We start from the raw sequence: 24,903 nt of genomic DNA on the forward strand, positions 1-24,903 counted from the left end.
AGAAATGCAAATTAAAACCACAGTGAGATCCCATTATACCTTTTTTAGAATGGCTAAATTTAAGTACTTATAATACCCCAGGTGAGAATTTGGAACAGCTGGAACTCTTACACATTGCGGGTGGGGTTGCAAAATGATACAGCCACTCTAAACATTTTGGCAGGTTTTTTAAAAAGTTAAACATTATACCTCCTATATAAGCCAGTATTTATCCTAAAGAAGTTAATGTTCACACAAACACCTGTGTACAAATGTTTGTAGTAGCATTGTTCAGAATCACCAAGATCTTGAACCCAAATAGTCTTCATTGGGTAAAAGGATAAACTAGTTGTGGTATATCCACTCAATGGAATGCTATTCAGTAAATAAAGGAACAGTTATACATGCAACAGAATGGGTGAATCTCAAAAGCAGTATGCTAGAAGCCAATCTCATGGTTACATGCTATATGATTCCAAGTACAAGACATTTTGGAAAAGGCAAATTATAGGAACAGAGAACAGATCAGTGGCTGGCAAGAGTTAGGGGGAAGTGGAGGATCTGACCAAAAAAAATTGTTATGTATCCTATTTGTGGAGATAGTAACTAGATGCTATGTGCATATGTTACGACTCAGAACTATAAGTCTAGAAGAGTGAATTCCATTGTATGTGAATTTTTAAAAAAATGCTTCTCACTGTGATATACATATGTCAAAATTCATTTAATGATACTTAACATTTGTGCATTTCACTGTACCTAAATTTTGCATCACCTAAAAATCAAAATTGAAAACAGAGAAGTGTTTAAAAGGTGGGAAAGAAGCACTTAGGTGTTTTAATTAGAAAAATTGTATCCTAATTATATCCTAAAGTATGAAAATATAATTGAATTTATTATGGCAAGGATCCCTTTATTTTCCTTTCTAGCAGATAACCATTTTTCTGTTTTCTTGACAATATACTGTGATTCACTGATTGTTACTTAAAGATGGATATTTTCTGGCCACAAGCAAGATAAGAGCTCTTTTGTAATCTGTTTTCTACCACATCAATTCAGATTCCTCCTATCTCCCTTTGCCTTTTGCTCACAATTCTTTCATCTGTTGACAAGGGGAAAGAACCAAGTTAGGAAAAAAATCCGTTTTGAGTGTTCTCTACAAATTTGTTACATATAAGATTTAATTATAAATTAGTTTTTGACTATCAGAAGCAAGTCATACTTTGTATTGGTTGCTGTTGTCTTTGGACTTTATAAAATAACAGACTTAACGGGGGCTTTATCATAAACATTGGAGACCATTTGTGATTCTTTGATTTGAATGGATATATTCACTTTGCTGTGGGTGACAATAGATGATGTCATATTTAAATTGATCTCCTCTCAGTGTTTATCTTTAGTGCATGTGCAATTTCTTCAGCACCACAGACCCTTTCAGAGGCATTTCTGTCAATACAGCTACCTGACAGTCATTTGTATTTGTAAACTGTGCTTTTGGCACCTGCTGGTCTCTGTTGCATTGGAGCTAGTGGGGAGCCAAAATGGGTGTACAATGAAGTTATTGGTTGGTACATCTCAGTGGGAGTTATTGAATGGAGGAAACAGCACTTGCAGGACCTCGGGAGAGGATAAAAGAAACTAGCAGTATGCTACCAAAAAACGATGATTTAAAAAGTGAGGCAATTCTACTCAATTAAACTGTTTATGGACCTGCATTTTAATTCTTGTAAGAGAGATGAAGAAAAGTTTCTATTTAAAATATATAATGAATTTTCGAAATGCCAGGATTTCAGTAGAAGACTAACAATTCATATGAGCAGAAATATAAATTAAAACGGTGGAAAAAATGCTTAATTTCTGAAGAAATGAAAATTGAAATGCAGGTGTCTTTTATTAAAGTAGTAAAACAAATTTAAAAAAGAAACATGTTGGCAAGACTTCAAGGAACAGGTAGACAAATAGCAAAAATGGACCGTTTTATAGGCATAACTTGCCCACACTAAGTTATTTACTCAACAGACTCTCAACTTAGGATGAGTTAACAATTTCTTGCTTTTTGTTGGTGCAAAAGCAATATGCATATAGTAGAAACTACACTTTGAATTTTGATCTTTCCCAGGCTAGTGGTGTGCACGAAGACACTCTGGTGATGCTGGCGATCAGCAGTGAGCCACAGCTCCCAGTACGCCTTGGGATCACAGGCATCAACTGACACACGTACTGGACCTGTGCAGCCACTGTTGATCACTTCCAGTACAGAATGCAATGTTACATATTAAGCACTTTATTATAAAATAGGCTTTGCATTGGATGATTTTGCTCAAGTAGGGTATTATAAGTGTTCTGAACGTGTTTAAAGTGTGCTTAGGATTTTTCTATTCAGAGAAGTTTATTGGGCTGTATCCCCTTTGCAAGTTGACGAAAGTCTATATTCCTACTCTATTGGAGACAACTCAAAGGAAATACTTAAAAAAAGAAGGCTGATAGGTGAATGTGCTTAGCTTATATTGGTCTGTTTTACTACAGTGCATGTCTCTGTAGTGCAAACTTGTTCATAGCATGAGTGATAATTAAGGGAATATTGCTAAAATAAGCAAGTTGTGTTGGTTCATACTATTTTCGTCAGAATGTTTTGAAGCCATCAAAAAAAAAGTGTTTTCACCATTAAAGAGTGATTTAGGGGCACCTGGGTGGCTCGGTCAGTTAACTGACCAACTCTTGGTTTTGGCTGGGGGTCATGATCTCAGGGTTCTGGGGGGGGGTCTCCTTCTCTCCCTCTGCCCCACCCCCTAGTCACATGCTTGTGCGCTCTCAAAATATTTTTTAAAAGGGAGAGAATGCTTTAGTGGTGTTTGAAGACCTCCCCCAACCTAAAAAGCAAAGGAGGGTCAGTTTCATGACCTTGAGAAGTGCTTTGCTTTTCACAGTATTAAGCTGTCCAGTGGAGTGCCCATGTGGATGAAGACATTGTGAGATTTTCCCTTATGCTTGGGCGTTGGGGGGGAGGGGTGAAAAAGCTACATCCTGATTTAAATTATTTTGATAAAATTGGTTCTACTGGCAGTGAATGCCCTCAAGGACCTCAGTTCATATCTCAAAAAAGGACTTAAGGCTCTTGGTTAAGGCTACATAGGTTAACCTTGCCTACACAGTGGTGGAGGCTGAAACAGTGGTAGTATCTTTCTTCCAGGGTTTTTATAGTACTCTGGTTGCAGAGCTACATTGTTTTAAGTGGTGAGGCCCTAATGCTGTTTTTCCCTTGAGCCCTGTCATTTTTAGCGTGATTTTGCAGAATATGAGGTTTTTTTAGTCACATATGTTACGGAAAATATATAAAATGCCCAACAATAAGGGATGGTTAAGTAAGTTTTAGGACAGCCTCCCAATAGACTAATGTATCTAATAAAATAAGTGTAAAAAAATTTGCGAAACAAGTGCAAGAACTGGAACACAAAACTGAGCATCTGCAGTTCATGATGATAACTGTATAGCAATGTTCAGCATATACCTGGCCTCTGAGAGTTATGGTAGGACTGTAGGTAAAATTTAAAGAAAAAAAAAATTTCTTTAATGTTTGAAGTTGGTAAAATAGAGGTAAGTCCATTTTAGCAGTTTAAGCTAAATTTTTACTTTACTTTTGTTTTAGAATTCCTGGAAAACTCAAGCAATTCGTATTTGACTTACATTCTGGAAAATTGCACAGAGAATTCCATCATGGTCCTGACCCAACTGATATAGCCCCAGGACAGGTAGGACTCTTTTTTCTTTTTTTTTTTTTTCCAGTGGGAACGCTCTTTTTTCTGGTTAGCCTTGAGGAGGATCTGAAGCTCTTGTACAGGCTTGAGTTTCTGCTCCTAAAGATCTCTATAATGAAATTCTGAATAGACTCTAGATAATAAATTGTTCCTTTTAAAATTAATTTTTAAAATTACAGAGCTTCAGTAAAGTTTCAAAAATGATACAAAATAGTTTCTTGATCACATAAACAGAAGTGTCCTGTGAGTATGTCCTGTGGAATATGGGTAAAAGGATTAAATACAGTTGGCTTCAAATACGGAAGTAGGAGATAAGAAGTAGAAGTAGATAGATCAGTGAAGAAGTCAGTGGATTCTGTTAACTGGGCAGGTCTTCCTCTGTGGCCAGGAGACTGACCACACTACAAAGAAAATAATGATATGGTATTCTTGCTAAACCATCCTAAGCACCTTCATCAATACAGTATTTATAACTTTTAAACTTAAGGTTTAATGCAGCTTTTCATTTGAGATTTAGAATGCTTTACAACTATTTATGAAAATTTTGTATTTGCTTTTCATGTAACTTTTAGCCTGATTTGACTGTTTCTACCTTGTACCTTCTGTTACAAATAATTTCTCTGTTCCTGCTTTATTAAACACCTCTAAAAATTGCATTTGGATACATTATTGATTTATATCATGTCTGTTGCCATTATACTGAGAGGGAAGATGACACAAAACAAAACTCTTATTTCATATGCCCAGAACTTCATTGTTTTGCCTAAGGAACCTCCACATAGAAAAATAAAAGCTAAGTCAATTTTTCCTGAAGAATCAAATTAAGTTCAATTGTCAAGAATTCCCTTTAGGAATCCAATGACATGCTTCTTCCTTGAAGTCTGAGGTCAGATTTTTCTTTGATAATTAAGCAACTATAGAAGCAAACCATTTGTTGGCAATAACCCATAGGTGATTATTTCCCTCAGGAAAGTTGGCCTGCTTAATATTTTATCAGATTAGGGAAAAATGTTACTTACCATTATTATATTATCCTTATTTATTTCAACTTTTCCATTAGACAGCGAACTTCTATTTTATAGTGATATAATTATGGCTTAAACCAAACATGTATCTCAGTAAAAATACAAATGAAAAATGTATTAGGGAAGGGGGATGGACATGACAAAATAAAATGGGAAATTTGCAGACATTGCTTCCCATTAATAATGGAAATAAGCCAGTATCCATGGTATGTAACGTGGACGCTGTGTTAACTACAGGGGATATTAAAACAGTGATGGTGTATTTGGTCACGTGGAGATAAGGGATAGACAACACACTGCCTTTCCTTTGAAATTCTTGGAAGTCACTCTTAGAGTTCTGTGTATTTTTGTCTATTGTTGATGCACAAGTAAAATACTATAGAAATTAATTTCTTACAGTATGGAAGTGTTTATTTTCCTCCTTATGTCAACTAAATTCTGGTATCTAGGTATCGCTAAATGAAAGTTCTTTCGGTGCCTTTAATCCTCTTTGTGGTCATTTTTAAGAGAGAAGGGTTTGGGCCATCTCAGTCATGGTGGTGCTGCTTCTACAAAACAGTGTAGGAAGGCACTTAGGAGTCAGGTATTTTGTTTCCTTCCACTGCACCTCAGGAACTGTCGACAGGTCCAGAGGCAAGGGCTCTGTAGCAGCCCTGCCCTGGAGAATATTAGTAAGGGCATTTGAATAGGGAAAGTAAGATTTCAAACTTAACTCTTATCTTTGGCACACAGTAGCTATCTTCATTAAGCAAATAATTACAAGACAACTACCATTTGTCTGATACTTTTATTAAAATAGTGTAACTCCACAAAATATATTGATATGTTTTATTCTTTCTCTTGTAGCAAGTCCAAGATGTAGCAAGCAGTCCACCTGAGAGCTCCTTCCAGAAATTAGCACCCAGCGAATATAGGTATACTTTATTGAGGGATCGAGATGAGCTTTAAAAACTTGAAAAACAATTTGCAAGCCTTTCAAACAGCGGCATCAACTTACGTGGTGGAAATAGTAAACCTATATTTTCATAATTCTATGTGTATTTTTATTTTGAATAAACTGAGAGAAGTTTTGGGTTTTTAATTTTTTTTTTCTCCCCCTGACTCAAAATGCATTGTCATTTAATATAGCCTCTTTTTAAAAATCTGTTAGGGATAAAAAAATAAAAATAAAAATCAGAGGCCTATCTTTGCTTTAAATCTGTCCTTTAAAATTTTTATAAATCAAGTGAAAGGTGACATTGCCACAAACATACCATTAACTTGCACTGCTAGGTAAGGGAGGACTTAGGGATGTCTCCTGTGTAGTATGTGCTTTTCTTTATATACAATCAATCCTGTTGGTATTTTCATTGTCACATTTCTCAAAGCTAAGAGGGTATATATTCTGGATACTTGGGAGGGGAATAAATTAAAATTTTCACACTGTGTACTGTGTTTTACTGATTGGCTGGATATTGCTTATGAAAATTCCACAGTGGTATTTTTTGGATTCTTAATATGTAACTTAAACATACTATGAAGAGGAGGAGAGCCATAAGCCAGAACATTTGGCGGAATTGTCCTTATGAATTAAGAAAAAGAAAATGAAAAGTGTTATTAAATTTCTTTGTGTTTATCTAACAAAATGGCATATGGATGGCATTTAAATCTTTGAATTATACCTAAATCTGAGATACTGGTAGAGCAGGTTACCAGTGTTGAACCAGATTATTTTTAAGGCTCCTCCTATCATGACACATTAATTTCCAAAGACGAAAACCAGCAGAGAAATTGTATTTCAGTAATTCTAATCTTCTATCTTGTAGAGTCTTGTTGTAGGTGTATAGATCAAAATCGAAGACAATAAGGCACATAATTTTTTTTTTCCCCATTGTAAAATTGTTAGAGGACCCTACCCCACTAGATTCCCTGATTTCCCAGGCCTGCAATGTATAGTCAAATGGGTTCCTGTGCCAGGCCTCAGTACTGCCAGGGAACAAAACCAGAGGGAGAGGACCCTCCCTGTCATATCAGAGGCCCAATGCCCAAGGAAGACAGGTTCAAAATTGGCTTTCCTCTGGGCCTGGGTTGGTGCTATAGGCCAAGAGTCATTTTATACTTGGAGTCTAAGTCAATCCCAGTTTGGGGAAAGATTATTTTTAAGCTTAAAAGGCTGACATGTGCCATTATATGTAGTGTGTAATATATGTAACATCTTCCAATTCTTTTAAAATAAAGTTGAATATTTATAATGCATATTTAATGATTGTTGTTTTAAAAAAATCAGCCTAAAATTCTTAGTTATGCATGACTTATCCATCATTTCATTCAGAATAATAAATGTTGTTAATAAGGTGAAAAGGGGCATGTTTAGTATATCTTACCAGATTGTTAATTAGAAAAGCAGGACAGAGCTTCCTCAAGGTTGAGTCTTAGTTCTGTTCAATTCATTGCTTCTAATTAATAACTCTGAAATCAGAGTTGTAGTCTTCAGGTCAGATGATGGACCAAATCTGAGGCAGTTAAAATGAAAATTCGTGAACATTCAGCAGGGCAGCGTACAACACCAAGAGCAGCATATGCAATTAACTGGAATAAGTTTATAATCCTGTAATTGGTTTTAAAAATATTTAAACAAAAGATAAACACTCAAATATTGGATTGCAGAGAGCTGACTTGAGAATAGTTATTATGAAAAAGGCCTCAAGGAACACAGGTTCAGTGTGATCGAAGATAACAGAGTGGCTGTTAAATTATATTTGAGGCTCCATGATTTAGCTTTTATGCATATTGGATCTTAAATGTTTATTGAATAAGTGAGCTGCAAAGTGATGTTGGGTAATTTTTGTACCCTTCAAGGGCTGAGCACTCATCGGGACTGGGTGCCCCATTTTATAAAAGGGGGTTAAAAAGCTCAAGTACAAAACACCAAAACGCATTAGAAAAGATAAGTTTTTGCGGGGTGGGGGTTGTGAGGAGGCGTGTGGCTAAGAAAATGAGAACGGAAGTTAGAGAAAGAATGGGAGCTGATTGTACAGGGGCTTGAATGCCAAGCTAAGAGGTTTTTACTGTATCTTACAGGCAGCAGAGATCCACTCACAGATTTTTAAGCCAGGAAGTATGTTCATGTTTAAGTTTGAGAAAGAATATTGTGGCCAGAACTAAGAGATGGAGAGGAATAGATACGACAGATGACAAAGATGTAGATTCCAAAGGGATTTGTCACCAGCTGGACTTACAAAGAGAAAGTCCAGGAATGTAGAACTCCCAATTTAAGACTTCTTCCCCTCTGAACTAGGCACCAGAAAATGGTCTGGGTGCAAGTCTCCTCATCTGTCCAGTCTGCTTTGGGCCTCAGGCTCCTCAGCTGTGAAGAGGATGCAGGACTGAAGAGCAACTGAGTTGCAAAACCCAAGCTAGCAGCAGTCCCTTCTGCCTGTCAACCTGCTACATTTTTTGAGTTTTTAAAAAATTGCTCTAATAGTGAGGGGACCATAAAAGGATGAAAACTCTTTACATGAAATTCTAAACATGTTTCAAATAGTTAAATGAACCTGGAGAATAAGCATCTAAACCATCTCATTGAGCTCCATGATGAAGCTGTCAAAGATCACATACAAAGGAAGGAAAAATTGGCATGATAAAGGCCAAAAAGAAGAGTGAAATATAAAAATATGTTGAAATATAAAAGCTGAATGAGCTTTGCAGAAAGTGCTAAGTTTGCCCAGAAGGCATTAAAAAAAATAGAAAAACCTGAGGGCAAAAAAACAGATGAAAGAGTGTAATGGATTAACAATTAAGAAAAGCAGAATAACTCAACTTGTATTTTTTCTCAGACAAGGAAATGTAGTCTAGTGTGGCTAAAATAAATTGACATTAAACAAAAAAGCAAAAGTGAGAAGTAAAAACAATCCTGCCACCTTAAATGATTTCACGGCTCTTTGGACCAAAGCGGATCCCAAAGAGCTGCTGGAAGTGACAGGTGCTCTGGTAGCAGCTGCTGGAAATCATGAAGAATTTGTGGCAACAGAAGACTGGAAGTGAACATAAAGTATTCCCGCTCTCAGAATAACTAAGTTAAGTTGCTGTAGCTATATTTCTAAATAAACCTCTCGTGAACCAAACTGAAATGTTAGTAATCTATATTTGGGGAAAGGGTTTATTTAAATAGGTGATAAGAATAAAACTAACCAATTTTAAGTCCAATAATTAAAGACCCTGAAGACAGTAAGTCGTTTCAGGACTTACATTGTTTTATGCTGGTTATAACTGTTTTATGTGTTCATTAAAACAGGTTGGATAGGACCTCTGCTTGGCAACTGTTTTTTAGCTGTGTTTGAATTTTTGTATGTATTTCCAAGTAATAAAACTATATTTATAAAATATTTCTATATTTTAGACTTTTTACTAATTCAGTGTGTCATAAATATCATAATGTGAACATTTTACTCTGAATCCAGATGACCAGTCACAAGCTTTTCCAGTTTTTATTTTTTAGATTACTTAATAGTACTTGAGTCAGAATGGGAAGCTGTATGAATCCTTATGTTGATAGCTCAAACCTGGCCTTCAGTTGGAAGCGCCAAAGCTCCACATTGCAGAGCACTTTGGGGGAGGGTGGCCTGCCCTTAGACAATAGGTTTTGGAGAGGAAGAGGAAAAGCGCAGCCTACAAACAGCTTTTCTAAAATGCCCCTCTCGGGACACCTGGGTGCGCAGTCAAGTAAGCATCTGCCTTTGGCTCAGGTCATAATCCCAGGTCCTGGGATCCAGTCCCACGCTGGGTTTCTTGCTCACCGGGGAGCCGGCTTCTCCCTCTGCCTGCCACTCTCCCTGCTTGTACACACACTCTCTCTCCCCCCCTCTCTCTAGCGAATAAATACATAAAATATTTTTTTTAAAAAATGTCCCCTCTCCTTCTCCCCTGCCTGGCCTAATAAACTTGTCTATCTACTCTTCAGTGCCCAGGACAGTGACCACCCACTGTGGTCCCACAGCCCTCTGTGTATTTTAGAAGATCCAGTCTAATTCATGTACAGAAGTACATGAATCCCTTTCCCTTATATCATGTGAATGTCAAAGATGCAGGAACTCCTCGAATTTTGTATTCCCAGCAAGCTAGAGCACCATAGGATCAATAATTCTTACGGAAAAATAAAAGCCAAATTACATAATAAATGAACAAAGGGCAAGAAATTATCTCCATAACTAGAATGGACTCTGCTCCAGGAAAATTAATAGAGACTGCCCTTTTTCTCTATTAATAACTATACTGTAGGGGTGCCTAGGTGGTGCAGTCAGTTAAGTATCAGGCTCTTGGTTTCAGCTCAGGTTGTGACCTCAGGGTTGGGGGATGGAGCCCTGCATGGGGCTCCACACTTAGTGGGGAGTCTGCTTGAGAACTCTCTCCCTGTGCCCCTTTTGCTCTCTCCCTCTCAAATTAATAAATCATAAAAAAATACCTTGCAGTAATAGTAAAGCATTGCTAGGAACTGCTGCCCTGTGTTCCAGCTCTGGGCTACTCAGAAGATCGTGTACTTGCCTATTTGTGCTGTGTCTCATTTTACTTAACTGGGATGGGTGACAGGAAGGAAACTGCGTGGCCATTCTCCTGATGCCATCTGTAAACTTCTACATGACACAGGGAGGACCAGATCAATCTTGGAAGCCTGATACTACGATTGTTTTCTTGCCCTAACCATTGCCCAGAAAGACATCTATTCTGACTTACCAATTCTTCATTATCTTCATAATGAGCATGGCTTTCTGATTTAACACATTGTTTAATAGTCCATTTCAGAATTTTTCTAGATTATAAGGTAAATTACCTGGTCTGTGGCTTCTGAAATAGAACTTAACCCCTTAAATTTTAAACTTTTGCCCAAGCTCTGTGTTCTGGCACCTTTTTTGTTTTCTGGTCCCTCAGAAATTACGGGTAGTGCTTTACAGTCACATCTGTAAGTTCCCACTAACCTTAGAGGATGCTTTTTATCTAAGCCTAGAAAAAATAAATTCTTTTATCAGATGCTTTTTTGAGGGGGAGGGAGGGAACAACTCTGCACTTACTTTCATTGCCTTTATCACTAGGGTGGCCATGTAAGATTTTCATCCAAACCAGGACGTTTGAGAGTGAAAAGCAGCATTAGTAATAATTACACTAGGACGCAATGTAAAAAAAAGACTGTCCCAGACAAACAAGGATGTATCATCACCCTATTCCCACCTGCACCTGTTCTACAGTTTCATGTTTGGGTATCATTCTTACCAGAGATGAAAAAGATTTACTCCGGGGCGTCTGGGTGGCTCAGTTAAGCAGCTACCTTTGGCTCAGTTCGTGGGATCGAGCCCCACTTCGGGTTCCCTGCTCGGTGGGAAGCCTGCTTCTCCCTCTCCCACTCCCCCTGCTTGCGTTCCCTCTCGCTGTGTCTCTGTCAAACAAATACATAAAAATCTTAAAAAAAAAAAAAAAAGATTTACTCTCAACCAGTCATGTGTCATCATAAGACCACATTCTTAATGAGCCCTTTTAAAAAGTCATTTTAAGAATTCTTGGTATTTCTATAAAGTCTCCACTCATTTTAGGTGTCTCCCTAACATTATTCTTGTAGATCCCTTTTTCATTAATGTGCTATTCCTTTAAACTTTAGGAAAAAACAGCAACAATTATAATAATAGTAGCCACTTATATTCGTACCGTTACGGCACGCCAGCCTCCATTCTAGACACTTAACATGTATTAATTTTTTTTCATCTTCATGACCGCCCTGTAAGACAGGCTAGGTATCAACAAGGAAGGGAAAATTCAAGAAGGGGAAGGCTAGAGCAGTCCTGAGTTGCTGACCCTCACCCTAACCCACATAACAGGCAGCAGTCGGTTAGAGACAAGCGTAGAGAGGAAAGGAAGGCAACTAATGTGCATGAAGAATCGCTAAGTGCCAAGCACTCTATTCCTTTTTATTCCTATCAGCTCACTGAGAGGCTGTTTTGTGGGAAACGTACATCAACTTGGGTACTGGAGACCTTGGTCAAAATCCTGTCCCATGCCTTTAACTTCACCTCTGCCCTTTCTTAATTCCAGTCTCTGCCTGCCTAACAGTTAAATTCCTGCTGCTACTGTGTTTCAGTGCTAGGCCATCAGATTATAAATCCTTCCTGGGTGCCTACTGTTCTGACCCCATCAATCCTATGGTTAAGACAGAAGATAAACCCAACTTTTCCATACACTTCTTCAGGTCCTATATCTTCTCTAAGTCAAGACTTTTAGCTGAAATAAGAGAAATATCTTTACCTCCAAATGCTTAAATGTCCAATTCATGGCTCCCAAGTCTTGGAGGTGTTTTCCAGATTTCTTCTGTTGCATCACTCCGTCCTAAGTTAATATACAAAAGTGAGTACTGAGCAAAGGTCTGATAGATCTTAGAAGGCTTTTTCACATTTCCATACGTATCCACCGAGATACGTATGGCACAACAGACGTGCTAGGCCCTCATAATTCATTACCCTGAAGTTTCTTGGGGCGTATCATTTCTTTCCCTCTTCTCATCACTGTTATTTTAAGTGATAAAATATTCTAACAAGCAGATGATCTAGTCCCTGCCCTGAAAGCAGCTTAAAATCTAGTTGGTAAGATCGTATCACCACAAATGGAAGAAGTTTATAGCTCTGAAGAACATTGCAGAATTTGCCACAACTGAATGAAGCCAGTGAATTGTAGTGGTTAAGAAGTAGTGTAGAAATGGGAAACTGGACCATGAAAGTCTTGGGCACTAACAGGTAAGTTTCATGGCTATTTATTTTCTCAGTGGGTTTTCAATATTTATGGAATGAATAGGATGACAGGACAAAAACAGGCATTCAGTATGAAGTAGGGGATCTCACAGCGGAGAGACACGCAAGCACAAATCATTTCTTGCATGTGGGAAAGGAAAGCAAATATGTCAAATATGCCACACACTCCAGCAAGGTGGGGTTTACTAACTTCCTTGGCAAGGAAGGCAAAAGGAAGAACTCCTAGGGTTCTACCAGTATTTTCTGATACAAACCAACAGATCAATTCCTTTAAACAAAGAATTATTAAGTTAAAAACATGTATAACCACCCCAGTCTACACTTCCATCTTCATCACTCTCAAGTTTAGCTCCTTGGTTTTCTCTGAGCACACTACGTTCTTTCATGTTTTCAATCCTTTGTACATGGAACTCCTCTGCCACCTCGAAGCCCACGGCTTCCTCCAGTCAGCCATAACCTTCTTCCAGGCATCAAGAAAAGTACATGAGCTTGGGTACAGGAGACCTTGGTCAAAATCCTGTCAAACGCCTTCCTCTTACCAAGCTTTCCCCTTCTCTTCCAGGCAGCAAATCACTCCATCTTCTGTGCCTTCATCCTATTCTGTTTATTCTTCTTTTAAGGTACTAACCACGTGTTATTGTGATTTACTTGCTTTACGTACCTGAATTCATTAGCTTGAATGATTTAACAAGGGTAGATTCCATAGGTCTAAGATTTTTCTATGTATGGTGGCCCTGGTATGCAACACACAACAGGCATTCAATTCAGTATTTGTTGAATGAATTTATTGCATGTTTCCTTATACAAGCACCACTCAACAACACAATTAATTCAGTAAGCTTTACAGAATTTGTAGATATTCTCACCATTGGGCCTTTTCTTGTGCTGACCCTTGCTAACATCAAGGGTTTAACAATAAAACGGAAAATATCTTAGAGGGTTTAATTAATGAAACCCAGGTAAACATCTTTTTAATGATTGACCATAATACAAGAAAATCTCAAGTACTTGAGAAATGTATGAATAACGTATATTCTTGAGTTGTTTTTCTCAAATATTTATTAGTCAGGTTTCTCACAGGAGCTAGACAATGGTCCATTCAAGGCTGGAGTATCTATGCTGCTGAACAGAAATCCCCATGCTCTGGCTATCAGATGCACAGGTGACAAAACTGACAATTTTAGGGGTTAATAAATTAAATGTAATTTCTTCTGGAGGGACAAAAGATTTTCCTTAAGAAACAACTTTTAGGCTGATCAGTTGTGTAAAATGCAGTACTACAGAATTTTACAAATGTAAACAGTTTATTACCAGTTCATAATTTCACCATGGGAAAAAAAACTCTTAAAATCATGTTTATGGAATGTCTGATTCTCAGTGGCACTGTCAGTTGGTGAGTAGTTGAGTTTGAAGAGATAAAGCTAGAGCCAGAATAGGGAAAGTTGTGAATGCTCACCTAAGGGTTTTGAACTTTATTGAGTATTCAGGGGAGCCACTGCTGAAATATTTCAGCAGAAAAATGGCCAAGGGACCTGGTTTTCATTCTTGTGGCACTGATGTGAGGAATGGCTTAAAGTTGGGGGAAGTGAGATAGGGGGTAAGAGGTAACACAGTCTTTTACTAGAGTGATGACTATGAACATATTTAGAAATAGATGCAACTAATATTCAAAGTAGAACTGACAGAAGCCAGTAAGAAGCTACATATGAAGAATGGAGAGTGTCAAGTTGCTAACTACTGAGGTTTATGGTTGGCAAATCCCAGACTGGAATAGGAGAAGGCAGCCACCGCTGAGAAAAAAGGCTTATCAGGGGAAAGACAAAGCCCAAATTAGCACTGTGTTCTCCTAATGCCCCATCCAATTTTCTTTTCACTATAGCTACTGCCTGATCTGGAATTTTAGCTTGTCTGAAAGACCATAAGCCTCAGCATACAACTTGATATGGCAGAACAAAACTTCAGTTGAATTACTTTGAGGGTTTTTGTTTTTCTTAGACCTTGGTATAATTCTAGCTGTTGTGCCAACTAGCTTTGATCTTGGGCAAATCATTTTTATTCAATTTATTTCTTTTGTTAATTTTGCACAGATATATCTATCTCCAAAAATAATTTGAGAATGGCAATGTGGACAATAATATTCATCTTTTGCCTTGATCGTTTATAATACTGAAGAAGTTCCTCTGTAAAGTGGTGTCAAATTATTGAATATAAACAGCAAGAACCACCTGTTAGAAACAAAATGTTGTTAAAAACACAAACAGAACCTAAACTGCTTACATTAATTTAGGCTCCCAGGGAAGCTTTCCTACCTTTTATTAGTCCTATGATTCCTTACAAACATTATCTAACATTCATTAAGTACCGGAGAGCTAAAGCCACGTGGTACTTTAAGAGAACACGTCCATTTCACAGGAGAACCTTTCCCCCAGGCTTTTCATCATCCTTTCTCCCAGATTTTATGTGGCAGCAATGAAGGGCAAAGGAGACCCTGAGAAACACCTTTCAGTTTTACGTTAACACAAAGCATGGCTTGGTGCGGTTTCTGTTCTGTGCGGAGAAATGCTGCACATTTCATACTTACATTTCAGGTTTCCTCACCTTCCTGTGATTGGTATGACCAGTATTCAGTCCTACTCCTGTGCAAACTACTTATGGCACAGGCAGCCCACAGAGATAGGTTTTCAGACTTGCAGGAGTCTCTCTTTATAGCATTCAGCTTCAGTATACCAAAAGTTCTTGCTCTAGGAGCTCTGGCCAGCATACCCCCTGTCTGGGCACCTGCAGGTTATCGGCTCCAGCACAGGGAAGTAGGAGAGCAAAACCATCAGAAGAAAAGCAAAACTAAGAATGGAAGAGAGGAGAGGTCATAAGGACAACGGGGTGTAATCCATGACTAATACACACGGAGATGGCTCTTCTATTTACTTTGCAAAATGTCTTTGGAGGCAATTCCAAAAGAAAAGTTTCAAAAATGTTCTAAGTAATAATAGTGTCACTAGTGTAAGTACGTGACTTCCCAAGAGTACCATTTTAAAAGATAGCAATTATTGGATTCTATGAGTTATGATAGGTTTAAGAAAAAAACATTTCATTTTTAATACAAAAAGCATCGCTGAAGAGATGGCTATAACCCATGGTATACAAGGAAATTTGTAGGACATGTAGGTGGGTTAGAAGCATTTTTAATTTTACAGTCTAAGGACCAAATTCAGCACTAGGTACTTCTGCATCAGCCACTATTAAAAACTTAGAGGCTGCAGGACAGTTCCTGAAAAGACTAAGAACAAAAAACTGCAAATGCACATGTAATTTCACAGCAAGCCTGCCTTACAGAATATACTGGTGTTCGGGTGAAGCAGGATGAATGGCCCACCTCGATTTTATGTACAGAAGTAGCATAGTGGAGGAATAACAGATTTTTGTAGTTCAAGAGACCCAGTTAACATCCCCCTGGCTTCAACATTTCACAGCTGAATAACCCTCTGTAAGTCATTTAACTTCTCTGAGACTCTGTTTCCTTACCTGTAAAATGCCTAGTGAAGTGCCTGGAAAACAGAAGATATTCAATAAATATCAGTTTCTCCATAGGGTGTTTTCTTCTTTTCAAACAAAGGGTCACAACCATTGGTAGATTATGAAATCAATTTGGTAGGTTGCAACCAGCAATATTTTAAAAACAAATAAAAAATATCGGAGTACACTATACGTAATAGTATTCTCCATTATAAATAAACTGAGTTTTGATATAAATGCATTTTTTACTGTGGGTTACAACCACAAAGTTTTAAAGTGTGCTCTACAGAAAAATTCTCAGATTATTATATCACAAAGTCTTTAGAAAAACAAAAAAGGTCTTTAGGAGCACTACCTTTTTCCAATGGACCGCTATACACCACCCCACTCATTCTGCACTTTCCCCCCTGTGATCTAGTTTTGTAACTGGAAGTTTGTACCTCTGTAAATTTTAAGAACTTAATCAAAGTAACCCTTACCTTCTAACTTGAATATAGTAAAAATAAGACATGAATCACAGAGAAGATGAATTTAATCGGATACCCTAGGGCATTAAATTCAGTTTAAGATTGGTTTCTGTGTCATATTAATTAGTTCATACCTCTAAACACTTGATAGTTTATTATAGTTGATTAAACACTCCTAGAAAGTTCTACCAAAGGTTAGCTTTTAGATTCTATTACAGGGAAATTAGACAGAATTTCTAAATGGTTTTAAATTATAAGACTTTTTAAAACAACTAAAATTTGCCTGAGCATGAAGGCTGGTAGGGTAATATTCCAATCCTGATGAGTAATAAAAATCAAAAGGCCTATTTGAGCACATAGAGTGGTGTCCCAAACTGGCTGATGAAAAATGAGAGATCCTCAAACAAAATATAAACTTCAGTTACAGGCCTCCTCTCTCCTCCAGTTCCCAGTGTAAAACTAGCCTGACAGGATAATAAGTCCCTAGGGCCATTAAGATGGTGGGCTAAAGGTAGGGGCACCTGGGTGGCACAGTCAGTTAAGGAACCAACTCTTGGTTTTAGCTTGGGTCATGATCTCAGGGTTGTGAGATCAAGCCCCGCATCAAGTTCCATGCGCTCAGTCTGGAGTCTGCTTAAGATTCTCTCCCTCTTGCTCTGCCCCTCCCTCTTAAGCTGTCTCTAAAATAAATAAATCAACCTTTAAAAAAAAAAAGGATGGTGGGCTAAAAAGCATAGCCAATTGTGGGTTGGCAGAGAGGGAATGATATGGAGCAAGGAAGACTGGGCCATGTTGAAGGGAAGAATACTCAGAAATTACAGAATTCAATAATTACAGCTGAATCTTGATGAAACTGTATCTTAAATTCTTTGTTTTAGCTGACCAGGCCAGACTGGCCATCGTTGGAGTTACTCTATGGGACTGAAGTTTAGCAATCTTGTTTTAAAAAAGCACCCTGGATGAGTCTGATCCTCATTCTGGTTTGAATACCCTGTGTTAAAGGGACAGCAAAGATCAGAAAATATTTTAAAAAGTGTAGTTCCAAAGTAATTATCCTAGCCTTACAGGTATCCAGTATCAAATACCGTATCAGAACTGGACACTTATTCAAGGCACTCCCTTCTTGGTACTATACTGAAGATACAATTCTCAGATAGCAATACTTGATATTTTCCAGTTATTTAATGCCAGTAAGAAATGATGCTTTCTCTTCATTAGAATTCATTGGTAAAAGTAAAAAAAAAAGTGTAAGTCTGGCTATATTAGACAAAGAAAAGTATCAAGCAAACAATAAAAATTATGAAGAATAACTCAACAAGAGAGAAATGATAAGCATTCAACCACCTGAGGAATCTGTTTGGCTCCTGAGCTCACACATTTTGTGGTACAGGTGACCATTCCTCTACTCTCAGAAAACAGTAAAGATTAAGGCAAAAGGTGGCTCCTTCCTATTTCAAATGAACTGGGGGTACAGGATGAGGCTACCTGTGATTTTCAATTATTTTTTCACAAAATTAAAACCTTTTTGTTATTTGGGTTGGGCGGGGCCATGTTTGCTGTCAATGTCAAGTATTGGAATTAGCACCACAAATCCTTCATCAGGATCACTCTTGGCACCAGGCTTTGTCTATCATCTTGAATATGAGGAAAGGTGAGCAGGAACGCCACTCCTGGGAAGAGATAACAGCTGGGAAAAGTAAAGCATAGGAGACAGCAAAGCCTGGGGAAAAGGATGGTGGTTAACAGAAGTGAGGTAGAAAGCTAGTTCTTAGCTCCCCAAAAGGCCAGCTGAAAAGACACAGGGTCAGAGATTCCCCGCATGGCCGGTACATCAGTCTCTTAAAATTGTAAGATGCCCCAAGAAATGATCTGGTACCCCCTGCTACCTGCTTATTTTTTACCTCAAACTCTAACAATGTTGGAAATATTTGAGATTTCCTTTCTTTCTTTTACCTAAAGGTTATAGGAAGGGATGAATGGATATGGGAGACAATACAAGAAAGCAGATTAGGAGAAAAGTCCTCATTACACATGGGTAGAATTCACCCCACAAGTCAAAGAACTTTGCAGAATTACAAGGGAGGGAAGGCAGAGGGCACTAGATTTTTGAGTTGTTAAGAGGCAGGCTGACAGACCAAGCTTAGTGACTGGCTTAATAGTCTCCTATCACTTGAGATTCTGTGTTCTTTATTTAAAAAGATAGAAGGAAGAGTTCAAAGAAGCCAGTGTCACAAATTAAGGTATCTCAAAGAGAAGCTGCACCTCTCTTTCCATTTTCTTTCACTATTAGTGTCCTTCACCAGAAAATACAGGTGGACCAAACTATAAAAGGGTTCACCAAATGGACTCCATTATGTGGTTCACCTGTGCCCCTGACGAGATCCTGATTTCCTTATTTGATAAGAAAGGCTCTTGAACTCCCCATTCTTTTCTTTGTTAACAGGCCTAAATAACCTCCTATATATAAGAGATCAATAAGCATATTTTCAATATACTTAGTCTTAGGGTCTCCAAGTAGGGTTATGGAATACACCAGCCTTCCATAAACCATCATGTCCACACATCTCGAGTCCTTATCAAAGTTAAAAATTCATTTTTCACATTTCTAGGCAGAAAATCTGGTCCTTGGCAGTCTTTAAACTTTACCTGACATTACACACCCTCAGCCCAGGCTCCTTGATCTCTAACATCTCTCTAACACTCCAGCAAACAACAAAATATATCTGCTTATCACAGTTCAATACCATTTGAGCATCTATAGCCACTATCTTGACATAATCATGTTCCAAAAGCTGACTGAGTGTCCAACAGCAGCAAAGGTCCTCATTAGGATAGACACATTGGCGCCAATAATGCTGAAGTTTGGTTTTTAACTGCATTTTTTGTCAGTTTGGCTGGGAAGATCTGGACAGCTGGAAGTGAGCTTCTCCATCATTTTCTGTTTCTTTCTTTGTATCAATTTTCCACCTGTGAAGCCCAACACCCCACCACCAAGTGCAGCTGCAATTCCTGCCACTTTGAAGCCTGCGAGGAGGCCAATCGGACCCCCTACCACTCCTCCGATGAGTGCACCTGCCACAGGCAGAGCTGCCAGCTTGTATTTTGCAGCCTGTAAAAAAAAAAAAAAAAAAAAAAAAATTCAATTTAGAAATTGAGTTGAGAATATCCGCCTGTGGTGATGTGCATTTTCCTCTCATTACTCCTGGCAATGCCTCTTTAACTCTTGGTACATAATGAACCTTAGAGCTCAGGAGAGGAGGCAGTATTCCACAGGTACTACAATTGTTCCCGATCTCAGAATTTGGAGAAATGAGCTACGAAAAGTGGACTACCACAAACGGATTTTACTTGCAAAACAATCAATCCACTAACTATCTAGCAAGCTTACTTAAACAGTTTCGGCGGCTACAGATAACCCCAAAGCTTTTATGTTGCATAGACATTATTCTGTGCTATATACCTGGGGTTCTATGGGAAATAGATGGTCCCACCCCACATGTACACTCTTGCCCCTACTGGATTCTGGTGACACTTTACTCTCTGAACTTCCGCAAATATTCCCTTATAATACCAAAATGCCTTAGAGTGGGGCTTTGGTTTATCCTCTCAAAAATTTCTCTCCCGATAGAATGAATCTTAGAGTAGAATATTACAACAGTCATTGATTTCTTGCACTACCAATGTGTCATTTGTTCCTTATTTCCTTAATTGCTGGTTCGCTCCACATTAAAGAGAGCAGATCAATTGGGTTAATACTACAGATTCCTGGGAGCCAGAGTACCATTGATTTGTCAGCAGGAGCAGAATCTTACCTTCCCCAAGTTTTTGGTTCCCTCTTCAACATTCACAGCAGCTCTGTTGACATGGTCTTCAATGCTGTCAATCTTCTCCTGCTGAGACTAGATGCAAAGGAATTATGAGTGAGCATTCCTGCTGGGGAGCAGCAGTCAGCCAATACACACTATTTTAATTCCTGTAATCAGGATCCCGTGTACTACAGCTTTGCAGTCTGAATAGTGGTTCATTACTAGCGTCTGATAAACTATGCCGAAAGTATAAATTCATTTGTATAAAAAAGAGGGTGATTTAATTATTAGATAATAAAAGGGTGGCACCTTTATAGGAAAAAGCATCTCACACTAACATTCATTCAAACATACAAACATATTATTCTCCAAATGAATCTACTTTGTCAGAGAAGAAAAATCCAAATAAGCATTTACACGTCATGTTGAGGTTGATGATAAAAAACAAAATCAAACAAAAAACTTTAACTTATCTTCTTTGAAGATTCAAATATTTAAAACAGGCAAATTTGCCTTAGGAGTAAAAGGCCCTTGGATCCAATAAAATCAAATGATTACTTTTAAAAATGAGAATACAATTTGGTGTGATCTATCACAAAAACTTTCTACTTGTGATATACAGTAGGGAGCAGTGAATGAATTTACTGTTCTAAACTTCACACCTGTACACTTTAATACATTTTAAAATCATGACAAGTTAAAATGTTTCAGATCAAAGATATTAATAAAGCATTCTACAAAAAAATGGCAACACCTGTTCTGACACAATAACACTTGTGACTCATGGAACCTCGGAGTGAATGGGAGGAATGACTTTACCCCTCAGAGGTGTGAAGCCCCATTACATTTCTCAGAACTGATTACTGGACCTCAGCTCAAACACCTCCAGTGATAGGAACTCATTACTTGCCACAGGAACACAATCCCATTTTAAGTAAAAATTAGACAGAATTTATATACAATAATTTTGAGGGTACAGAATGATGAATTCTGACAAATGTATAAAACTCAAGTAACCACTATCACATCAATATATAGACTAGGATTTTGTTTGTTGGTTTCGAAAGATTCATTTATTTACTTTAGAGAGCAAAAGAGAGTGCACATGCACATAGAAAGAGAGGGAGGGGGAGAGTCTTAAGCACACTCCATGCTGAGCGCAAAGCCTAACATGGGGCTCAATTCCATGAGCCTGAGATCACAACCTGAGCCAAAACCAAGATCTGAATGCCGACTGAGCCACCCAGGCACCCCAAGGTTTTTCTTTTTCTTTCTTTCTTTTTTTTTTTATTCACAGCAGAAGAGAATCCCTGTTTGATCCCAGCTAAATCCCACTTCTTTAGTGTAACTGTGAAATAATTCAACTTTAATCCTGAAGCATTTAATTGCCCTCTTAACACTAAATCGGATATGAACACTCTTCTAACTCCAAAGATCATATGAGATCATATCACAACACAGCTAATCCCCACCCCCCCAAACAGGAGCGTCCTATCAGCATTACTGACATCCTTCTCTTCTGATTCACCAAGTTTGTACCTTTTCACTGGTAGACCTTTTATGGTATCCCTTCATTCCTGTATTCTCCACTGCTATTCTTGAAATCTCTAACACAACCCTGGAAAAAAGTCCTTTATCTGTTTTCCTTTTTTTTTTTTTTTAAAGATTTTATTTATTTAACAAAGAGAGATCACAAGTAGGCAGAGAGAGAGGCAGAGAGAGAGGAGGAAGCAGGCTCCCTGCTGAGCAAAGAGCCCGATGCGGGGCTTGATCCCAGGACCCTGGGATCATGACCTGAGCTGAAGGCAGAGGCTTTAACCCACTGAGCCACCCAGGTGCCCCTATCTGTTTTCCTTTTAACATTTCTGTCAGAGACAAGTACAACAGTGATTCTCACATGTGAGTGTGCACCAGAATCGCCCAGAAAACTTACTGAAGCAAAGATTGCTGTGCCCTACCCCCTGAGCTTTTGATTCTGTAGACTTTAGGTGAAGCCTGAGAATTTGCATGAAATATGAGTCCCCAGGTGATGCTGTAAGTCCATGCTTCTTCTCACACTTTAAAAACCACTCACATAAGTACACAATCAGATTAAGGGCACAACCTTTTTGGCCAGATGTCCTGTGTTCAAATCCCAGTACTGTGTGCCCTTGGACAAATTACTCAAGCTCTCCAGGTGTCAATATTCTCTCACAAGTGAGGATAATACTTCACGGAGTTGAAGTGAGGATAAAATGAGATACGGTCTGTAGAGTGTGAGGAGAAAAATAGAAAAAGTCATCCTGATCGTCTCAAGAAAGCCCATCTTTCTTTTCTAAAAAGTATATTAAACTTCTTCCTATGAGGCTTGAAAATTCTTGGGCATTAAAACATTAGATTTTTCCTAGGCATTCATTCATTCAGTTTTCATTTTCCTCAGACAATAAACTTACTTAATGTTAGTTCTCTTCTTTCAACTCATAGAAGCATAAGTCCAACACTAGTAACATCCAACTTGTTGGGATTTTTTACACTGAATTTCTGTCATTGTTTCTATTTGGGACATCCTAACACTTTCCATTCTTGCCTGAAAGTCTGTGCTAGCAGATAAAACACAGACGTGATCACCAACCTCCACATCCCAATGAGCTGAGGGGTAGAGGGAAAATAGCCAATACACCTCCTTTCTCTCAGACCCCAAATAATTTTCATATACCTACCAACCTCCCGTTTTTGCTTCTGATTTGCTTATGTTTGCTTTCATCTGCCCAGGCCTCCCACATTTGACAATCTTCAAACTCCCTTTCTGACATTTATACTTTGGCGCCTCATACATGTTCTCAGCATCCCTTTAACAGGGAGTTGAACCATATATGAAAGACACTAACATAAAGAAAGACTCTTCTCTTTGCAAAGGGAAAGAATTCTCAAAGACTCCAAGGATATGTTGATGGATTTCATTTTAAAAAATGGTGAAGTAGGTCCCTTTGTCTTCCCCCCCCCAAAATAAATGAATCTTAATAAGCAGTTATAAGAGCATCTAAGATTCTGAAAAAGAAATGTGATTTATTAAGTTAATGTTGGCTAAGTAGGATGCAATTTGGGCATTTGAAGTCAAAACTAATGAACTGTCTTTCCCTTGAATGCTTGTTGTGGGCACTTGTATACCCAGCATCCTCTCTAACAAGCAACAGTAATACTTCGAACAAATCCATTCCCCGATCTATTTACATCAATAAAAATGCTCTCCCTTGCAGAATCTTGCTAATGGTTGTATAGTTTTATTAATGTGATAAAAGCTATGGGTTTAAGAGGCTATTGCCAAAACTGTGGTTATTTTCTTTTATTTCTGACTCTCAATTACAACCATCTTTCGAGGCTAGCTCTTGTCTTAGATCTTGGCCAATCCAGGTTAACACTGAGCTATCCCAGTTCTGAAGTCCAAAAGTATGTAACCTATAATTCTTAACCACAGGCAATAAATAATACACACAGAAAAGCTCAGAAACATACAAACACTACTACATACAGAGTCCAGGATTATATTGGCCTAGATATGCAATAAATAGCGTAGGTGAGTAGGATGTTGATATCATGGGATTTGGCAATAGGAGAGGGAAGTGTAAGGGCTACAGTACTAAAATATCTAAAGGTAACATGGTAGAACTCTAAACAAGGAGCCGAAGAAGGAATCCTGTAAGAGAGGGAAAAAGGCAGGAAAGCATCTGGGGTCAGAGGAAGGAAAGGGGATAGTAAGTAACAGAAATTATCTCATTTCTTCCTCTCATCAGTTTTACAAAGCTCATTGTTGTCAAACAACATCCTTAAGGTCAAGTGGCTAATAAATCCAATCGATCTGATCTAATCGACTATGACCCAATTTTTACTCATAGGAAATAAGGTAGAAAGTAGAGACAAAGTTGGACCAGTAGCAGGGTGACATGCCACTGAGTGACAGGCCCAAAGTTCTTTAAATGCCCCTTGACAAGAAATAGGGCTAGTTCCATAAGTATAGGAAGAGAAGAGGGCACTTGAGCAAAAAAGGTTGAAGAAAACTGAATCAGGGTGCTTAGATATTAATCCATTATTAGACCATACCTGGATCTCTTGATAGTTTTGTGGGTTCATTTTTCATTATGGTAAAAAATATATAATATAAAATTTACAAATTTTAACCATTTTTAGTGTGCAATTTAGTGGTATTAAGTACATTCACAATGTTATGCAATTATCAAGACTATCCTATAGGTTTTTTTTTTTTAAACTGTTCTCTAGTCTTCACTGACCTTACTTAGCACAGTCCTATGCACATAGAAAGTACTCCAAAAATACATGGTTAATTTGTCTAGATATTATTATATCCATGTGACAAGGATGTGGTCACTGTGCTTATGTTCCCAAGTAACTGGTGCCTAAATGGAGCTTCTGTGAGTACTGACCATGTGGTCATGGGAACTCAGTCACCCTGGGAATAGTAATCAGTGGTTCTCCTTTGAGCTTTTGCCTAATACATTCTGTTCCATGTCCTCACACAGATTATTATAAATAGGACATTTGTATAGAACTATGGCTATAGCCAAAGTCTTCCTACACAAACCTTCCTTAGATTAAGG

At 38.1% G+C, this 24,903-nt stretch overlaps 2 protein-coding genes across 4 annotated transcripts in view; one reads left to right on the forward strand and one right to left on the reverse strand.

Annotated features, from left to right (window-relative positions):
• ERP44 (endoplasmic reticulum protein 44) overlaps nt 1-6,186 on the forward strand; it is a 93,267-nt gene extending 87,081 nt beyond the window's left edge. Inside the window, exons 11-12 of the mRNA XM_059411196.1 lie at nt 3,626-3,728; nt 5,606-6,186. Coding sequence (XP_059267179.1) covers nt 3,626-3,728; nt 5,606-5,707 — 205 coding nt within the window. The 3' untranslated portion in view covers nt 5,708-6,186. The remainder of the gene's footprint in view (nt 1-3,625; nt 3,729-5,605) is intronic.
• A 7,102-nt stretch (nt 6,187-13,288) lies between these two features.
• The window catches only part of STX17 (syntaxin 17), a 58,693-nt gene continuing 47,078 nt past the window's right edge, over nt 13,289-24,903 (reverse strand). For 2 of the 3 annotated variants that reach the window (XM_059411198.1, XM_059411197.1), the window contains 2 exons: nt 20,318-20,404; nt 13,289-19,614 (listed from right to left, as the gene is read on the reverse strand). In XM_059411198.1, coding sequence (XP_059267181.1) covers nt 19,375-19,614; nt 20,318-20,404 — 327 coding nt within the window. In that variant the 3' untranslated portion in view covers nt 13,289-19,374. Of the gene's footprint in view, nt 19,615-20,317; nt 20,405-22,332; nt 22,558-24,903 lie in introns of those variants that run through there. The other variant, XM_059411199.1, reaches the window with a different exon arrangement.

The sequence above is a fragment of the Mustela nigripes genome, chromosome 9 (genome assembly GCF_022355385.1).
Source record: "Mustela nigripes isolate SB6536 chromosome 9, MUSNIG.SB6536, whole genome shotgun sequence".
Classification (NCBI taxonomy): Eukaryota; Metazoa; Chordata; class Mammalia; order Carnivora; family Mustelidae; genus Mustela; species Mustela nigripes.